The sequence below is a fragment of the Schistocerca piceifrons genome, chromosome 2 (assembly GCF_021461385.2).
Source record: "Schistocerca piceifrons isolate TAMUIC-IGC-003096 chromosome 2, iqSchPice1.1, whole genome shotgun sequence".
NCBI lineage: Eukaryota > Metazoa > Arthropoda > Insecta > Orthoptera > Acrididae > Schistocerca > Schistocerca piceifrons.
The window spans coordinates 528,947,272-528,967,014 of record NC_060139.1 but is presented as its reverse complement, the minus strand read 5'-3'; the positions used below and the strand labels follow the sequence as shown (position 1 = coordinate 528,967,014).

The window sequence follows — 19,743 nt, the reverse complement described above, 5'->3', positions numbered from 1 at the left end:
AAATAACTTCCACGTGGCAGAATGTACTACATACATAACTGATGTGCCATTTACACTAAAATCTAAAGCAATTAAACACTTATCATGTTAAGTACGTATGTGTTCCGTGTGTGGAGCTGTTAGTGATGTGTCAAGCATCGGCTCTTTCTCTCTAAGTCGTTCCTTGTGTGACTTTCCCTCAAACAGAAGGGTGGGGGAAAAGGTTGTAATTCGAAACAATTTACACATCTTCGCTTCTAGCCAGCTGGATATTTGATCTTTAAAATATTTCCTGATTTCTTATCCACTTTTTATGTGCTCCAGTCTTTTTCTGCATCACAAAGTTTATTCTGCTGAATTGAAGCTTTTTCCCATTTTCCAAGTCACAACATTGTCTTGCGTTAAATTATTACTTACTATGGCGCACGACCAACGCAGTATCACAAAACCGTCGATACTTCATGTACAATGTCTTTCCTAAGAGTCGATAAGTGTCCTTTCTCTGGAGTTATAACAGATATATGCCATTTCCGTTTCGAATTGTGTTGCTAGACTCAATCCCAACAAACAATGCTCGTCTAGCCTTTCATTTGACTGCTAGTGTCTACAGATGGCGTCGATTTCTTGCTCTTTACTCGCAAATAGATTTTTTAAGGAGGGGAATTTTACGTGCCCATACGATATAGCGCTCCCAAATTTAATCCACGGTAAGTTAGATGTATAACTTTGGATAACAGTCTGTAGCTAAAGAATTAACCACATATTTCAAATAGATTTAATGTATTATAAAGGACATAGAGGTGTAGGTCTCGAAACAATTACAAGTGCTGCAAAAAGCAAAACATTACGTCTAAGAATAATAAAAAAAATTAGAAGATGTAGGAAACTGCTTATGTTGTCTCTAGAGTACACTCCCTCGTATGATTCTAAGATTGGTAACTAGACTGTAGTATCTAAGTACTAAACTTCCTCTATGCACAGGAGTTTCCTCTTTATACCGGACGGTGAATGATATAAACGTCACTGACATCTGTTCACCTCCTTTCATCGGCATTCGAACCGTACGACATTAAAAGATAGGCTTTATTGAAAGAAAAAAATATTCCTTTCCAGTTTGTGCCTAATGTATGGTAACCAGTTTTATTGAATGCTGTAGTTGTAATGCTGATAATACGTATGACACAGCGAACGATCACAGATCCTTTCAAGTACAAGGAAAGTCAATCTGCTGCTAGTTGCTGCAACCAGAGTTCACGGAACGGAAAATGAGGAGGGAACTTAACGATAACATTCGATGATGCCATCGAGTATCTAAACATATATAAATGAAAATATAACGCAGAGAGCAGTAGTAGTTTTTGTCGAGTACAATGAAGCCTGCTTTGTTGCTTGTTGCTGGTAAGTATTGGCAGAATTTATTATCTGTCATTCACGATAAACATTTTTTTCTTAACCCAATTTTACATAATTTCTCATGTATTAATCCGTGCGAAAAGGTATTTCCATGTATAGAAAGATGGTTGATTGGCCGAAAAGAAAAAGTGAAATGCATTCCATGACTCTTTGAAATGCACATCTTATTTCGAACGGGCACTTCTTAATCTTTGCTATTGTGAAGCTTATCTCGTCCAGTGTAAGCTGTTTGCTATATCGAATCATCAGCAGAGTGCAGTAAGCAACTGTTAAACCACTTGGACCACATCCTATTCTTATTGTATCGTAACGCTATTCTCACATATACTCTCCTGTGCATAAAACTGTTGCACAATAAGTAGAAACAAAGCATCTAATATGGAGATCGATGCTTACCGATACTATTTAGACAGTTACAACCCAATCGTCATTGCTCGAGTATTTGCTGTGTACAAAACTTTATAAATGTAAAAAAAAGAAACGCTACGAGTGGTTGTCTTAACGTAGGAAAACGTGATTATGTATCACAAAGTTGTATGAATGAATTTAGAAATCAGAATAAAATGTTATACATCTCCAAAACGATTGAAAGCTCCATTTGGTAAATAGCTAATTACACTGAATTCACGCAAATACTTTAACAAAAGTAATGCGGTAAATAAACAAAATGCGCTTGCGCGATCTTCGATGTTAAAAAAAAAACACGCGTAAAATGAACACTAAAGACGTTAATCTGTGATGATATAATTTTAATAAAAATTTTAATTGCGACTAGCAACACTTTTAGATACTATATTGCGTCACGCAAATAACGATAAAGCTGTGTCTGAAAATATCTTTAGTCGTGGCCGGAAGTAATTAATTCCTGATCCTTAGCTGATACTATTCGAATAGTGCCGTAGAAACTTTCCCTCAAGTCAACAACCTACTGCCAGTACTAATGTTATGTAGAGATAGGTTATTTACAGAACACAACATAAAATCGTAAAATTACTTTTGCTTCTAGATAGCTAGTATAGTTTTGTCACTCAAACATGAATTGCACTTATATCACTTTTGTTTCAACTGATTGTCTGTGTCAGCATAGCAGTGCTGCACCATATGAAGAACCATAGTTGCTACAGCTTTCTATTACGATGACTACTTGATTGAAAATTAGTTCTCAATTTAATGTATCCCTTTTATCTATATTTTTCCATTATGACTTTCTCCGAAGTTATGATGAGAGGATAGGACTACGTTGGTGGTTTAACTACACCAATCTAATGTCCCAAGAAAGCTGCCGGCCGGGATGGCCGAGCGGTTCTAGGCACTTCAGGCCTCTAACCGAGCGACCGCTACGGTCGCAGGTTCGTAACCTGCCTTGGGCATGGATGTGTGTGATGTCCTTAAGTTAGTTAGGATTAAGCAGTTCTAAGTTCTAAGGGACTGATGACCTCAGATGTTGAGTCCCATAGTGCTCAGAGCTATTTTTTTAATCAAGAAAGCTACTATTATACTGGCATGCGTATAACACAACTATAAAACTACTGGATGTATCTTACTTTGCGATTAGTTGCTTACAGTACGCTGTAATGCTATATATGAAATTCAGTACAGACAGTAGGCTCGTTTGATTAGCGATGAATCTGAATAAACTTGGGCCACACTGCTTTTTTCATTAACTCTAAAAACCATCTTGCGACCATTTACTACGCACATACACGTGCTCCTTCACCTATATCTTAGCTTCCCCCTTATTATAACATCAATTCCAGCACAATTCGTCATTTCTGCCCAAAGCCACATGTCTGTACCACAACGCAGATTGTTCGCAACTCATCCCTCCGTGCGTTCTTACGCCAACGATATTATTGTTACATGAAATGTATGACCCGTGTCATACAAATATAACATCCCTGTCATTTCCAGACTACTTACTACAACGACTTGACATAATTATTTTTTATTTATTCTTTCAGCATATATTACAGTCTCATAAAATATCATTTATGATTAATTTCACAAGTACATACAGTTCCAAAAATGGTTTTAAATTTATGAAACCAAATAGCTGGAAAACACGTGCTGCACGGTGTCGTAGTTTTACAAGCTATTACATAAGACCTGCATTTGTGAGCCATCTGTAAAGGAGGGGATCAAAATGGAGTTTGGTATTTTCTTTGTGAAACAGCAGGCATCAATGTTCTGGTGATTTCAGAAAAAAACGACGACGGAAATGTTTTTTATAAACTGTTCAAAATACATAACTGTTTTATTAGAATTAACGTATATGCTGCACTTGAAATGAACTGTGAAAACGGTTTAGAGTATCACCAAGTACACGTAGCTCTAAAAGTATGTATCTTAGACTTCATGTCTTCGGGACATTTTGCTTATGTTTTCGTCTAACCTGCCACCTCCCAAACTATTGCATACTCCTTTTACACTGTGTAAAGTGTGAACAGTTATAGTCATATCATAGCTTGCTGTCGTACCTTTGAAAATATCTTTCCGACTATCACTTTGGTTCCATTAAGACTGTTGTGTTGTACTATTTCTGCAGTGAGTTACCGAATAAAATCATAAATCAGGTCCGATATCCGGTATTCTCGTACGTTGTCCTCTAAATGACATTTCGGAACTGTATCGAATATTGTTCGGAATATTTCAAGGAACGAGGCTTCGATGTGGGCGACATTGCCCATAGTGTGATTCCTTGTTGATGAGTATCACAAGACTTGTGTTTGCTGAATCAGTATGGTTTCTTATGGAGGGGACTTCCGTCCACCAAATCGGTCATCAACCGTGGGTTTAAAAGGGGTTCATCTATTCTGCAACTACAACGAGATAGGCATCCAATCATGTGTGCTTTTTTCGAGTCGCTCGGCATGCTTTGTCGCTCTTTCGACCTACGGATAACTTCTGCTGGAACGGGAGAAAGTTGTGTATAGGACCTTAAAGACATGTTCTTAGATCCAGATACATTTCCACTACTGAGCGGTATTAGTTTCTGCCCCCAGGGGCTTAGCATTCATTTGCTGAGTACGGGCTTGGCGACCCCGGGGTCCTGAGGTGGGGACTGATCAGCGCAGCCAGTCTCCTGTCACCGTAACCCCGGACATGCTTCAGCGACCACCGTATGGCGCGGTGGTGGAATGTTGTGTGCTGCAGGGAATGGTAATCTTCTCTGGATCTCCTGGATTGCGAGGAAGGCCAGCCTCTATAAGAACCCCTCAAACTTACGGTGTGCTCCGCGCCTATAAAGTGCATGGCTGTTGGGGTGGGACAGTCGCAAGCGGGCAACCTCTGGGGCACCTGCCGCACCCCAGTTGTATAAGGCTTACTCAGGCACGCGGGGCTCTGTCTGCGCGGACCTTTAGTTCGCTAGCTGCTCGTGGGACTGCAATGGACCCTTCGACCTCTACATTTTCCCCTACGAGTGGATTGGGTGGGCCACAGGTAGGAAAACACACCCCATCGAAAAAGCGACTTCGAGCTACGAGCCCTCCAGCGCCTGGTGTTGCTAGAGATTTATCAGACTGTCGTAACAGAGCACATGCTGATAATCAGAATGTGTTTTTGATTTGAAACGGAAGGAGGGTCGCTTTGAGAGCGTTTCTCCCTTTTACATCCACAAGGGTCTTGAGGGAATTGCAGGAACACTGAAATTTGTGAAGCGACTGTGCAATGGGACTCTGTTAGTTGAGACTTCTAGTTACCGTCAAGTCGCTTCTCTTCGGAAAGCAACCTGTCTCGGAGAGTACGCTATCGAGACCGAGCTCCACTCCACTTTGAATTATAGTAAGGGTGTTGTGACATGTAGGGACTTGGTGGATATCCCCACAGACGAGTTAAAATCTGAGTGGTCTGACGAAGGTATAGTTGACGTGCAGCATATTATGAAACGAGTCGATGGGGACCTCATCAAATCCGACTCGTTTATTCTCACGTTCAGTTGCCCGAGACTCCCAGGGCACGTTAAAGCGGGGTTCTTACGTTTGCCAGTACTGCCATATTTCCCTAACCCAATGCGCTGTTTTAATGTCAGCGCTTTGGGCGTACTACGTTGGGGTGCAATGGGTTGGCCACTTGTGGTAAAAGTGGTCAGCCTGCCCATGAAGGGGGCGATTGTTCATCGCCTGTGAAGTGCGTGAATTTCTCTGGGAGTCACACTGTCTGGAGCCAAGTCTGGCCCATCTATCTCGAAGAACGGAAGATACAGGAGATTAAAACATCTAAGCGCATCCCCTATGGTGAGGCTAAGAAGCTCTTTAAGGCCTTGCTACCTCCTGTGTTTTCAACATCATTCGCTTCTGCTCTGAAAAAACCGGTACAAATGGCCACTGTTGCTACGCAAACGGAGGCTGCTAGTGTTAGCACTAATACCTTCATTTGCCAGTGCACTTGTGCTGCTGCGGTTGTTTTGCAACCTGCAGCTCTCCCCGCAACGTCGGACAAGGCCGTGGTTGCTGACATTGGGGTACTTCCTGCCTTTCCCCATATGGAGGCTTCTGCACCGGCAAGTACAGCTCCAGCTATTGACAAGGCTCTGCATTCAAAGCCCCCCAAGACAAAGACGCCGAAGGTGAAGGTTTTGCCACCTCAAGAGACTAGTCAGGGTCGGTCAGATGACGAGACCATGGTACTGTCTGACAACTCCCGTGAGTCGTCATCGGAGCTGATGGACATTGGTGTCGACCGGGGGCGATCTTCTCGCCCCAGGAATAAATCTCTGGCCCGTACGGGCTCTCTTCCAAAGCACAGAGGCAGGGTGAAAGTTCAGCCACCCTGATCATTGGCTCCCATATTAGATTGGAACCTGAATGGGTTCAGGACGCATGTGGCCGAATTACAACTCCTTGTACGAGAGTGCCCTTTGTGCTTATGTCTCCAAGAGACACATTTTCGGGCCACTGACGCTCCTCCTTTATGGGGCTATACCGTGTATCGAAAAGATGATCTGATGGGGGAAAGAGCAAAGGGTGGTGTTGAGGTTTTTGTCCGTGGCATGCCCCCCTGATCTGAGCTCCCTCTCGTTACAGACTTGCAAACAGTCGCAGTTGACCTTCTTGTGGGTCGGGGGCTCACAGTCTGTTCAGTTTACTTACCACCCCAGGATGCGATAGACTCTGCGGCTCTCACAGACCTTATTAGCCAACTCCCCCGCCCATTTCTTCTTCTGGGGGACTTCAATGCTCATAATGTCTTATGGGGCTCTCCGACTACTTGCCCCAGGGGTCGCATTCTGGAAAGCCTCATGATGTCTGAAGAACTGTGCATCCTCAACTCTGGTGCTCCCACTCATTTCTGTACTGCTTCCGGGTCATCATTGGCTACTGACCTTTCCTTTTTCTCTCCAGCACTCACGGATTCTGCTCTGTGGGAGGTTGCTGCTGACCTCCATTCTAGTGACCACTTCCCCCTTTGGATTCGCCTCCTGTATGAGGCTGTGGCATTACCAGTGCCGCCCTGGTGGCACCTCTGCAGAGCTGACTGGACACTTTCCAGCCAACTGGCTGTTTTGGAACACCGTGCCAGCGTCCACGAATGGGTAGACCATGTTACAGCCGTGATCTCCCATGCTGCTGAATTGTCAATCCCACGGTCATCCGGTCATCCCGAGAGGCGTCCTGTCCCTTGGTGGACCACTCAGTACCGTTCAGCTATCCGAGCCCGCCGTGCAACTCTGCGCCGCTTCAAGTACCGTCCTTCAGCTGACAATCTTGCGGCCTTTCGGGTGGCAAGGGCCAAAGGCGGCGAGTGATTAAAGAGAGCAAACGACGGTCATGGCAATCGTTCTTGAACTCCATCTCCCGCTCCACTAGTTCTACGAAAGTATGGGAAGCCATCAGGAGGATTTCCGGGAAACGCAGCCAACTACCTGTCACGGCATTGCTGCATCAAGGATGTCTCCTCACGGCGCCGAGAGACGTTGCCCAGACACTGGCCATGCATTTTGCGGAATCTACCGCCACTATCAACTGTGATCCAGATTTCTGCCGCTACCGCACTGCCATCGAGAGGGGTCACTTGGACTTCCGGTCTCCAAATTCTGAACCCTGCAACTGCCCTTCACAATGTGGGAACTGAATTCGGCGCTGTCTGTGGCTCATGATTTTGCGCCTGGTCATGATCAAATCCGGTACAGCATGCTGCAGCACTTGTTGCTGTCATCCAAGGAAGTTCTCCTGAATTGTTTTAATATGATATGGTTATCCGGCATGTACCCTGACTCGTGGAGGGAGGCGCTTTTGATTCCCCTCCTCAATCTGGGGAAGGACCGAACGCATCCCAGTAGCTATCGAAGTATTGCTTTGACGAGCTGTGTCGGGAAGACGTTGGTACGCATAGTCAACCGTCGCCTGGTTTGGCTCCTCGAGACCAGGCAGCTCCTTAGGCCCTCTCAGTGTGGCTTTCGGAGATGTCGCTCCACTATAGACAACTTGACCCTGCTTGAGGCGGCCATACAGCAGGCCTTGCTACGTAACCAGCATGGTATGGGTGTATTCTTTGACATTAATAAGGCGTATGACACTACTTGGCGCCGCCTTATCCTCAATCAACTCCATGAGTGGGGCTTTCGTGGCTGTCTCCCCATCTTCATTCGGTCCTTTCTTTCCCACCGCCTCTTTCGATATCGGGTTGGTAATGCGCTATCTGATTTGTACGTGCAGGAGAATGGTGTGCCTCAGGGAAGCGTTTTAAGTGTCATCGTCTTTGCCGTCGCCATTAACAGTATCACGTCCACTATCCGGAGTCCTGCCCAGTGCTCCTTGTTTGTGGACGATTTTGCTGTTTTCTGTTCTTCCTCCAGTCTTGTCACTGCTAGTCGGCAGTTGCAGCTTACGATAAAGCGCTTAGAGGCATGGACTGCGAAGACAGGTTTTACCTTTTCTGCAGAGAAATGTGTGCGTGTTCATTTTAATCGTTCTCGACGTCTTTTTACCTCCCCTGAATTGCGTCTGAGGGACACCGTTCTTCCTTTTAGAGACACTGTGAGGTTCCTGGGCCTCACTTTTGATTCCAAGTTGTCGTGGTTGCCTCACCTTAACGACCTAAGGTGCGGGCCCTGAAGGCACTGAATATTTTGAAGCGTCTGAGCCATCGGTCCTGGGGAGCAGATCGGGCGTAGCTGCTGCAGTTTTATAGGGCTTTCGTCCGATCGCGTCTTGACTATGGTTGCACCGTGTATGGGTCAGCAAGGCCTTCGTATCTGAAGATTCTTGACGCATTACACCATGAGGGTATCCGGCTGGCCACTGGTGCCTTCCGTACCAGTCCCATACCCAGCCTGTGCGCTGAGGCATGAGAACCGCCGCTCGCCATCCGGCGGAAACTCCTCATGGTGCGACGGTTGTGTCAATTCCTTGACTGTCCTGCCTCCCCTGCGTAACCTACCGTTGCCCGACCGCCAATGGAACGTCTCTTTTCCAGTTGTCCCAGGGCAACAAGACCATTTGGGATTCGTGCCAAGAATTTGCTTGAGTCCCTTGGTGTGGAGCGTGTGACCCCCCAACGACGAGGTTTTACTCGCCTGCCTCCCTGGTTGCTCCAGAGGCCCAGCGTCCTTTTAGACTTGTGGAAGTACCGGAGGAGCTGCACTCCTACGTTTGTTTTTACCTCCTTATTTTCCGATAGTTTACACCAGCATCACGACCATGTACCAGTATTTACGGATGGCTCTAAACAGGGGGACTCTGTTGGTTCCCTGATCGAGTCGTCAAGTTACGGCTTCCTGCGGCGTTTACCATCTTTGATGCCGAATTGTTTGCGATCTTGCGGGCATTGGAGCAGATGAGATGTGTTCCCAGCCTTATGTTCCTCAACTGTTCTGACTCACTGAGTGCCCTTCAGACCATGCAACACTTGTACCCAGCGGATACAGTCGCCCAGAACATCCATGATGCCCTACTCCACCTGCAACGGCAGGGGGAGGAGGTTTCTTTCTGCTGGGTGCCGGGGCACGTGGGTATTAGGGGAAACTAACTGGCGGATGTGGCTGCCAAAGATGCATGTTCCCTCCCTCACGTTGTTGAATGTGCCGTCCCCCTCCATGCTGTTACCTCCCTCCTGCGTTTTCGTGTTATGCGTCAATGGGAAGAGGATTGGCTGGCAGTCGGTGACAATAAGCTGCGTCTGGTCAAGGCCACCACGCGGCCATGGCGTACGTCCTACCAGTCATTCAGGCGGGATGAGGTTCTCCTCACTCGCCTCCGAATCGGGCACAGTCTCTTAACACACGGTTTTTTACTCCGGCGGGAGGACCCCCCAATCTGCAGTGCTCGTGGGGTCCAGATTACTGTCCACCACATTTTACTTGACTGTCTTTTATTCTCTGACCAGGGGTTTCATTGCCACCGGATTTGCCCTCTATTTTGCAAGACGACGCAACGACTGTGGTTAAAGTCTTACGGTTTTGTGTCCTGTCCAGTTTGTTGCCTCGGATTTTGGGAAGGGGGTTTTAATGTGATGCTGGGTGATTGGCTCACCAAGGTTTTAGGTAAGAGGTCCGCCGGTCACGAATACCTCCTTGTTTCCCTTCGGTTTCTGTCCTCCTTTCCTTGTGTTCCCTTTCCTTTTTTAGTGCGTTTCTTCTCCTCTTGTTTTGCCACTGTACGTGAGGATTTGGAACTGCATCAGGTTTGTGTGTTTTAGCCGTTCTCCTTGTTCGCTGTCCGTCTTAGTCCCTTCACTGCATGTGTTCCTGTTTTTATGCGTTTGGGCGCTGATGACCACGCTGTTTAGCCCCCGTAAACCACAGACACACACACACGGTATTAGTTTCTACTTGTTCGATCAGTTACGTCAATGTCTACTAGCTGGGTCTTTTGAGACAATTCAACGAAACCCAATTCTGTGGTGAATCAGATTCGGAAAAGCGAAATCAGTACTTCGTCCTTTTCTCCTAGATTTGTCGAGAGGGTGTCAGTACGGTCAAAGAGTGACTTAATAAGTGAAGATGTCTATGTTGTACCAATACATGTTAAGTTTTTTGGTCAGATCGGCTAGTGAGTGATTAACTTAAATATCATAGCTGCTTTCAGGTTTTGCTTTTAACAAGGCTCCGAAATCTTTAAACGAGTATTGAAGCTCTTAATGTTTTGACAGAAACTTAGTAACGTATCACTAGAACTGTGACGGGTCTTTGCATTTCACTGAAAACTTGCTGGGCTCATACAGGTCTAAAACGCAGTTTGCAAATACTCGTAGAGTTGACCATTTTGTGTTTCACACCCTCGTCACTAATGGAGCTGAATATTCGATCTTGACAGCTGCAATACACTGTAGTCAAATTCCTGATATTTCTTCTGAGGGGGAATTCTTTCCTATATCCAGTAACATTCTATTGACACTAAAAGACGTTCAATTTGTAACTTCCCTATGATCACTGAGCTTCTCTTTCATAACAACTGATACGGGAACTCTGAGTCTGTTAGATGTAAGAGAGTGGCTTCTGTAACTAAAATGCTAGAGGTACTTGTCAGATATGAAATGAAATGAGCGTATGGCATTGCCCAGAACAGTCTCACACAAATCCTGCCTGTGGCACCAGGTTTAATCACATTGCTCTACTATTTAATAGCTATATGTATTTTGAGAGTTAGTGACTGGTTTTGGAATCCTTTTACACTTGAGAAGTAAAGAACCATGACGCTAAGCTGTGATACATACTGGAATGCGCATGCAACACCTCTTGTAGGAATGGTGAAAAGAGGACGCCAGCTTTATTTAAGCAACAAAAAAAGTTACTGCACCAGTTACGTTTTCCTGACAATTGTTTTCGCTATTTTATTTGACCTTAGTGTTGTTGGAAGCAACATAAGATTTCGATCATTTGTCTGCGTGTGTGTAATTCAACGATTTTTTCCCATGCGGTCGTCTGTTTAGTCCTCACTGCAATTAAAAAACCAGAAAATATAAATCATGGAACACAATTTCAGCAATTCAAGGATAATACTTTTGGAATACCTTATTATGCATTCCTTACAGCGTTCAGAATACAGAGATTGAGTCAATTCACAATGTTTGTTTGTGCACTTTGAACTGTAACGTATGATGGCACGTTCTTCGTTGCCTCTATGAAATGTTTCGGTGTGCTGGCTGAAAAATTTTCTCATGCGTTAGATTTCAAATAATTCTGTAAAAACTATAAGAGGGTCTTACAAACGTAAGACGTACTGCAATAATGAACAGCAACGAAAAATGCGCTACAAGTCTCTAACTAAACAAACTACTAACAAAGGGAATAAAGAAAGGTAAAGATATGTACGGACAGGCACATAAAAAACAATGTTAAACAATAAGTAGCATAAGGAAAACAAAAACTGGTGGAGAATCATGTAAGTATTAGAAAGCCAAATAGAGGCCACATAATAAACGCTACTGAAGAAAGCGAATGCAGTGAAAAAACTCTTAAATTCTTTACAGAAAACTACGTAGTGAAACTGACAACAAGTATCCAACACAACAGTTGCATAATAAAGAAAAACTGCAATTACTGGAAACACATTACTAGATCACAGAGTATAAAGAGAAGTACAAGAGCCCTATAGTTACCATATTGAGATCTCATTCCAAAGAACAGAAGGAAACATGTCCAGTCGTATTAAGAGCAAACTACAGATCCAACAGCGAGAGGATGCATTGTCTTCTTGGCAGATGCCATCGTGCCTAAGAACATTAAACAGTATGGAGGGGTGGACACGGTCCTCAAGCACAAACGCATAGTAGTTTAGATCGATTATGCCTTCCATTATGGAGAATCACCCACACGAATACATTCCTCAGACCATAACGCTCCCTCACTCATCGCAGATTGTCTGCCTTGAGACGTTTCACGCCCTACCCGCCACCCGCCTTGTACCCGATCGAGCATGAAAAGTCTTTCGCCTAAAACGGCCGCTCAAAGCAGGTCCGGTTCAGGTATTGGAGTGAAAATTGAAGCCTTCGTCGCCGGTGAACAGCAGTCGACGTGAGCGTATGAATGTGGTACCTACTGTGAACAGCGGACTTTCGCGGGATAATCGTTGAACAGATACTGCTGGTAGCCCTGTGGTTCATCTGGGGCGTCTTTCCCTCAACTGTTGCATGCCTGTTCATCCGTACACATCTCCGCAACTGTCTTTCACTTCTGTCATCTATGATCAATGCTGCCCCACTGGTCATGCTGTCAGTTTTCGATAGTGCAGTTTTACGATGCACAGTTCACTTTAAGCAGGGTGACACTTGAACAGTTTACAAACAGAGGCGTGCATCCACTCTTTGCCAGAAAGGCAATAATCGTTCCGTTTTGGACGTCAGATAAATAGCTTCGTTCCCGCATTATGACAACGATTGCGCTCCCTGATGATCTTTATATAGCCTCCACTGATAATGCTACACCTTACCTTTGATGAGTGGTTATCTCGCGTTGATGTCGAACAAAGGCGGTGGTCACATTACTGTGACGGAACCGTGTATGTACTAGTGTCTTGGACTTGACGTAGATAGTGAAATGACTCTGATGTCTCCTGTCGTACAATATGCGGATTATCACAAGAAGTTATGGGAGACGTTCCATGCAAGGCTGTCACTTCTTTGCCTCTAAATTTAGTTTGAATGTAACAGAAAAACAAACAAATACTAATGGTACCTATTAATCTTCTCTATCACGTGATTTTCAGAGGACGGAACAGGGACAATATTTTAATAGGTTACGTTCATTATCTTGATGAGGAGCAAAAGACTTTACAGAGCCGTCCACTTGGAGATATGTGTGCTTTTCAGTGAAACCCCAGCTACATGATCGTAACGAGAAAGGCTTCCAGCTTCTGCAATTCCCTTTTATTCTTTACTACTAAGGGTAGAGCGGGCTGTCTGATGTCAAAACCAATCAAGAACATAATTTTATCAGGCAAATATCTGGCTAGCTTTTAGTGAGGCAGAGACTTACTAAAAAGGCTAACCTTCCCAAATATAAGTGAGGAAAGATCTAATATTGTCAATTTAATTATGAGATAATCGCAATCCACCAAGAACTTGAAAGACCACTGTAATTGTATATTGGAATACTTGTCCGACATGAGCATATCGTGCATGGCGCTGTTGATTCGTTGTTTTTTATTTTCTGCTACCAGCGGACTGTTCAAGTAACACATATATAGCATACTGAAGCGATGCAGTGCTAAGTGGGAGGGTTGCACTAGCAGCCATTAGACGAAATAAAGATCTTTAATTACGGTCACTGACTTTTACAGCACTGGTAGCAGTGGCGGAGGTCCACGGACAACCAGAAGAGTCGACCACCGCCAACATCGGGAATGAGAATCTAAGCACCGGAAATATCACGGCTGAGAATATATTTCTGGGGAGGTCGTCCTACACGGAAGATGACGGTGATACCATTTGTGTCGCAGCAGACAACAAGTTCTACTTGTATGCTAATTCGTTGAAGCTGTATTCTTGCTACAACCAACTACCGAAAGGTAAGTTACTTTGAAGAAAACTGTTTTCTGTTCATAATTGACAAGATAAAACCAGTTTGTTCAGCATAAAAATTCGCGAATGGACTCACAGCGAAAGTGAAAATATGAGTGAAATCAAATCATCACGGAACAGTGGCTACCCTTGCCTCACCGAAATTACGAAATTGCAACTCTTCATGATTCTCCTCCAAAACAATTCAGAGCAATTTGCTGCGCATATTTAGTCCACCTTTTATAGTAATTTTCTTGCCCCTTAAAACTAAACACCCTTGAATTCCTTTAGGAGGATTATGTCGTGTAACGTGACATGAAGTACGCAATGGGCCATAGTTTCAACATTTTACGAAAAGATATGTTAACAGGCGACGGAAGTTGCTACGAGTGCCGTGGTCCGTAGCGTGTGGTTAATTTTCACAGTGCATGTGTTGGCAGTGAAGTACACACACCTATACTAAGCTTAACACTATAAACCGATAGGCAACGTACACTTTTCTTCATACGCTGTAGAAGGCCGACAACTGGATTAGTGTGTATAAACAATACCCGCCATACGCTGAGGAGCAAGTAGAAATAGGCTTGCAAGTTTAAAGAAGTTAAATATTAAACGACGCGGTGACATAGAGACGAAAAATTAGGTGAACTGGGCAATGATAAGTGAACGTACTGGACTACATCTTATCGGAAACATAATGTTGGCATTAAATTAGGGCACAGACTCATTCATTGTTTTAGTGAGATACCTACAATGTAATATCGGACCGAAATATATGCTACTTATAGGCGATGACACACTGTACTAGCAATCAACCGTATAAACATTGCAAAAAATTTCCCAAATATCGGGCATTTATATGGCAAATAGCAGCATGCCACATATGTTAATTAGGAGTCAGTGAAGGTTGAAAAAAGAACCTGATAAAAGCACGTTACTTAGGCCAGACTAAAATGTCGCGAAAGAAGAAGATGTGGGGTTGTCGTATTACTGGTTAAGTTTTCCACTGCGTTGGAAGTTGTGCCTGCACGCGTGTTGGTTAGCACAAGAGTACATGAAAGTTAAATAATGAAACTTTAGATGAAAATGTCTAGAAAACAAGCGGCAAAAACTACATGTATAGTAAGTTTGTTACTATACAACCACGACATTATTTAGCTTGGCTTTTCGTGGCCACTGCTGTAAGCAGGCTGATACATTGCAGTCATCAAGAACAGTGGTTAAGAAAAACGCACCATCTATCGAAGCTTTCAGAAAAGCTGTGCTTATACTGTGAAATTGCTCGTCGTGTTCTAGCAAAATATCACGATTAAAACTCACGATGTGCCGACCGAAATGCCCCAGCCCCAGGTGCAATAAAATAGTGGACGATTAATAAACAGAAGGTGGCCTCGCATCTCGCACAAAGCTGAGGTCCATAACTTCACAGGGATCGTGCAAAGAAACACTGGCACAATTTCAAGAGAATAATTCTTCAAACTCTAACAAAATGTCTATCTTCTAGAGTTGGGGAAAACTGAAGATCTCACCACTACAAACTTTTGGTCTCTCTCAAAACAATTAACATTTTGGTGACCTTGCGCTCTCCAAACTTGGCATTCTGAGTGATGGAGAAAGGTACCTAATTCATTCAGTGTTTCTAAAGGGTGATTCCGTCGTTTAGCATCCGCAGTTCTGACTTTGACGATAGCTTCTGACAGTACGGCGCAATTGTAAATTCTTTGTGATTGCGTTTAGCTGTTGTCTATTCAAGTCTAATAATTGAATGTATGTCAGCGATGAGTCTCTATCTGTGTCCTTTGATGTTCGTGACTATTAAGTATCACGAGGGCTAAGTCCCATCACAAATCAGCAATCAACTATCCCGTTATCTGTCTAAACGGTAAAGATGATTTTACTACAGTCCGACTTCTGACTAATAATTCCAACCGTAAAACTTTTAAAATTCAGATCGTCTTTAAAATAACCTAGCAGCGCTTAACATGCGTACTACTATTGCAAGAGTACAAGAGAGAAATGAAGTTAACATCTCCATTGCCGAGTTACATTGTAGTCACCGCAAACTTACAGCTCAATGGGGCTACAACCCTCTTCTAGGAAAAATGTTATCTTTGGTCAATTTATGGTCTGGAGTTTAACCTTTGTAAATAATAATTTCTTGAATTCTTTCTGTTTCGTATCATATGGTATTCTTTCATTCAGTCCTTTCTATATGATAAGCTTTAGTATTTACATAACACAGTTGTTAATTAAACAGTAAAGAGTGTAAATTTTGTTGTCAGTAGCTGTCATCACTGTCAATATGACTGATTTTTCTATTTCTTTACGCAACAAAAGGGTGTTCGTTATGGGTTGGGAGAACGTTTGGACGGCGGAATACTGTTGCTGACCTGTACATGAAGGACAGAGTAAACGCATTTCATCCAGTCACGTTGGAACGTTCTACTGTTAAGATGGTCTCACGTACGACAAAGTTTTACGGTTACTGGGGACCGGCGGCGCTGATCATTCCCTAAACACAAACTCAGGGATCGCCAGATCAGTTCCCAGCGAACGAAACCGAGGTCCCTCAGGTTATCGTCATTTGCCTCGTTACAGGGTACATGTGTTGCCTACTGAATGCTTCGCACGTCAGGAGCATTACCCTCCTAGAGAAACGTGGTTCTAGTGATACCCGTAAACTTTCCAAATACGCTATAAGTCAGGTTTATTCGCGTCGCCAATCTTCCAACTGTCTGCTATAGTACCAGTAGGAATAGGAACACTGCAACATAGCACACTGTGTGACCCCACATTATCTCTGATACACGACCGTAACATAATCTTGTCACAATGCTGACAGTGAAATTCGTGCTATGTAAAAAAGGTGAAGACTTACCGTTGTCTTATCACTAGTAAAATTAAACTGCTACGTTATTTTTGTACTTCCTATCATTACTAATGCGCATTTCTCTTCATTTCAGTTTACGTCGTGAAACCAAAGAGTCAATGCAAACCATACCTGTCAGATTGTCCCAGGAACTAGGTGTATTGCAAATCAGTTGGCTCAGATTGAATCGTCTGCGAGGGAGTGGAGAATAAATAGCTGGACTGCTGACTGAAGACATCTGCTGTTTCCAGAGGAGCCAAGAAACTGGAAGAGTGTCAGAACTTGACTCATATACTTAAAAATAACCGGTCGAATCTACACATCCTATTCTGTGTCAGATTACTTCACGACATGCAGTAAATATCATTACTGTAAAGATTAGTATTAAATACATTGCATTTGTATTCTTTTTATGTTTCTGTTGTTTCCATAACAGTTGTATGCCGACGCAATAAAAGTGTATTTTCATGACGTCAACTGTTATATTAAACGGTACAAGATATTACTCTACCTACAGGTTCACGTAAATACTGACAAACTACGGAGTGTTATTAATAACATCAAATGCATTTCATACGTTATCCGCGCTGACCTCCTATATTCCCAATGTCCACTTCCAACCTTAACACACTGACTGCCACGAGGACACCGGCGGCCACCGCAAAGACTCACGACTTACGCCACTGCTAAGCCTTACCTAGCCTGGGAAATAAGTGAAAAATTTGTAATCCAGAGGAAATGGTGCCGTATCTCACTTTTCTATATAAATTTATTGCAAGCAATTTGAAATATCGCTCCAAGATGCGTGTTCGTATTGTCGAAGTAGTAAAAGCGACCGTGAACCGTCTCAATTACTAAATCTTGTGATGTGGATCTTAAGCACAAGTACGTGCTCAAAAGTAATGACTCCGAAGTTTTATATATGAAAACTTATAAAGCTTTTTAAGTATAATAAACTTTATTAACACTCTATCCTCATTCTTCCTGTCACTATGTTTATCCAAACAAGGCAACAGTTTCTTGATACCCCCACTGTAGAATGTTTGACTTTGTTGAAGGGGCCACAACATTACTTCTACTTGCTCCGCTTCATCACTATCAAAGTGAAACCCTCTAAAAGTTTTCATCGAGTTTTGGAAAAAGATGACGGGCGGATGGGGCATAGTCGGGTGTATGGAAGATGATCTGTTACCTCGTATACAAGGTGTCGGGTTGTTACACATGTCGCATGTACATGCTGTGTCGTTGCCACGGTAAAGGAAAGGTAGCTCCATGTGTGCAAGAACTCTTCGATTCGTCTTTTCAGTTTCTTGAAGGAATACAACAAGCAGTATCTCGGGGTCTGTCACAGTTACGTAACACACCGCCATGTCACACGCTACAGTACGTAGCCCTCGATCGGCAGAGGGTTGCAATTGCGTTATGGAATCGTGAGAGTCGACCGAGTAATATGCACGACGCGTAATAGGGTAACCTGCATTGTTAACAGAATGAAAAACTCGGAGGCATACATCCCGTCTTATCAATACTTTCTTTCATTTTTTCTTGGGTAACATCAGATATAAAAAAAAGAATGATGGAAAACGAATTCTACAAAATAGTGTTATACCAATAAACAGAAAGATAAACCGAGACAGGTAAGAAAATCGTTATCAGTTAGATTAAGGAAACCATACATTAATCATAAATTTATTCTTCTCAGTACTAAAATTAAATGTAAATCCCAAATGGCCACAAAACACATAATTTGCTTGATAGGAGTAGACAACAGCGCCCACGATTAAGAAAAAATGCCGCACGTCATGGTAGACATTTGATTGCTCATCCCAGTTCAAGATAAAAGTGTGTCTACCTAACCTTAGTCCGACTCACTGGTTAACAGAAATGCTTTTCAGAAAATGAGGCTCTGGTAATGCTGTCACTGCATGCAGCGGGGCTAAGAACAAGTAGCACTAATTCTGGGCTGACGTGGAGCTCTCCCATTAGCTCGGTGAGACGAGAAAATGCCCTGGGATTCGGAGACTCACACTCGATGATGTTCAAGTTGAGTTTGCTCCAAACGTTCATTTTCAGTTAAAGCATCAAACAGTATCCAGTTGACTCCAATTGTGGTATGTTATCTTTTTCTATCTGTCTTTATTTAAACATTAAGACATAACATAAACTTCTTACATATTAAACATATCTTTCACTCTGTCCATGAGTTAATTAAAAACAGTTAAAAATAATAGTGCACACAATAACATCGTCGGTATCCAATGAGATACAAAAGACGCAATACGTAGGGGACACTTAATTTCACATTACGTTACACATTATAATTCCATTCTAGACATCCAACGTCCAAGCTTATCTTCCCAGTGCTCGTACGTAAACACACGAACAAATTTCACTTTCGGAAAGGCGTTCAACTACCTTGCATTTGCAAATTTCGCAACTAACTGTATCATACGTTGCTGGAACCTACACAATACGTCTGCATCAACTTTTGTCAAGTTTCCCTCCCCCCTCCACTCACACACCAAATTAGGCTCCAGTGGATTAATGTCGGGAGATTGTAGAGTCGAGAACATCGAAAATCCATGACCGATTCATTTGCTTGGAGATGCTTTTGTTCCAAAGTGTGGCAGTGTACCATCGTTCCGAAACCTAAAGTGTTACTGAATACCAAGAGAAACTTTTCAAACGCATCATATAATGTATTGCAAAGGAACGAAAGTTGCAAGGGCATTAGTCTGCTGCATCACGTAGCTAATTAGAAGGCACTGAACAGATTTTCGGAGAAAAGAAATTTGTGATCCGAACCTGACTAGATAAAGGGATCAGTTAAATCGACACCTTCTGAGACATAAAGAGGATTGGAAATTCCTACAAAGAGTAACGTAAACAACAACAACTCCCACTGAGCAACACTCTTGTTTTGTAGCCGTTTGCGATTTCAGTAATTGTTATTACGTAGTCTTGTTGGCTAACGTTCTTAATCAATACACAGGTCGACAAATAAATGCCAGCATGCGAATCTTTAACCAGATTCCAATCAAAAA

General features: G+C 43.2%; 2 protein-coding genes across 2 annotated transcripts in view; one reads left to right on the top strand and one right to left on the bottom strand.

The window, feature by feature from the left end:
* The window catches only part of LOC124776902, a 107,781-nt gene that overhangs the window by 66,988 nt on the left and 21,050 nt on the right, over positions 1 to 19,743 (bottom strand). The window lies entirely within an intron of this gene.
* On the top strand, positions 1,326 to 17,170 carry LOC124776903. Its single transcript, XM_047252104.1, has 3 exons — positions 1,326 to 1,377; positions 13,611 to 13,838; positions 16,794 to 17,170. Exons 1-3 carry the CDS (start codon positions 1,350 to 1,352, stop codon positions 16,853 to 16,855), a joined length of 318 nt encoding a protein of 105 aa, XP_047108060.1. The 5' UTR covers positions 1,326 to 1,349; the 3' UTR covers positions 16,856 to 17,170.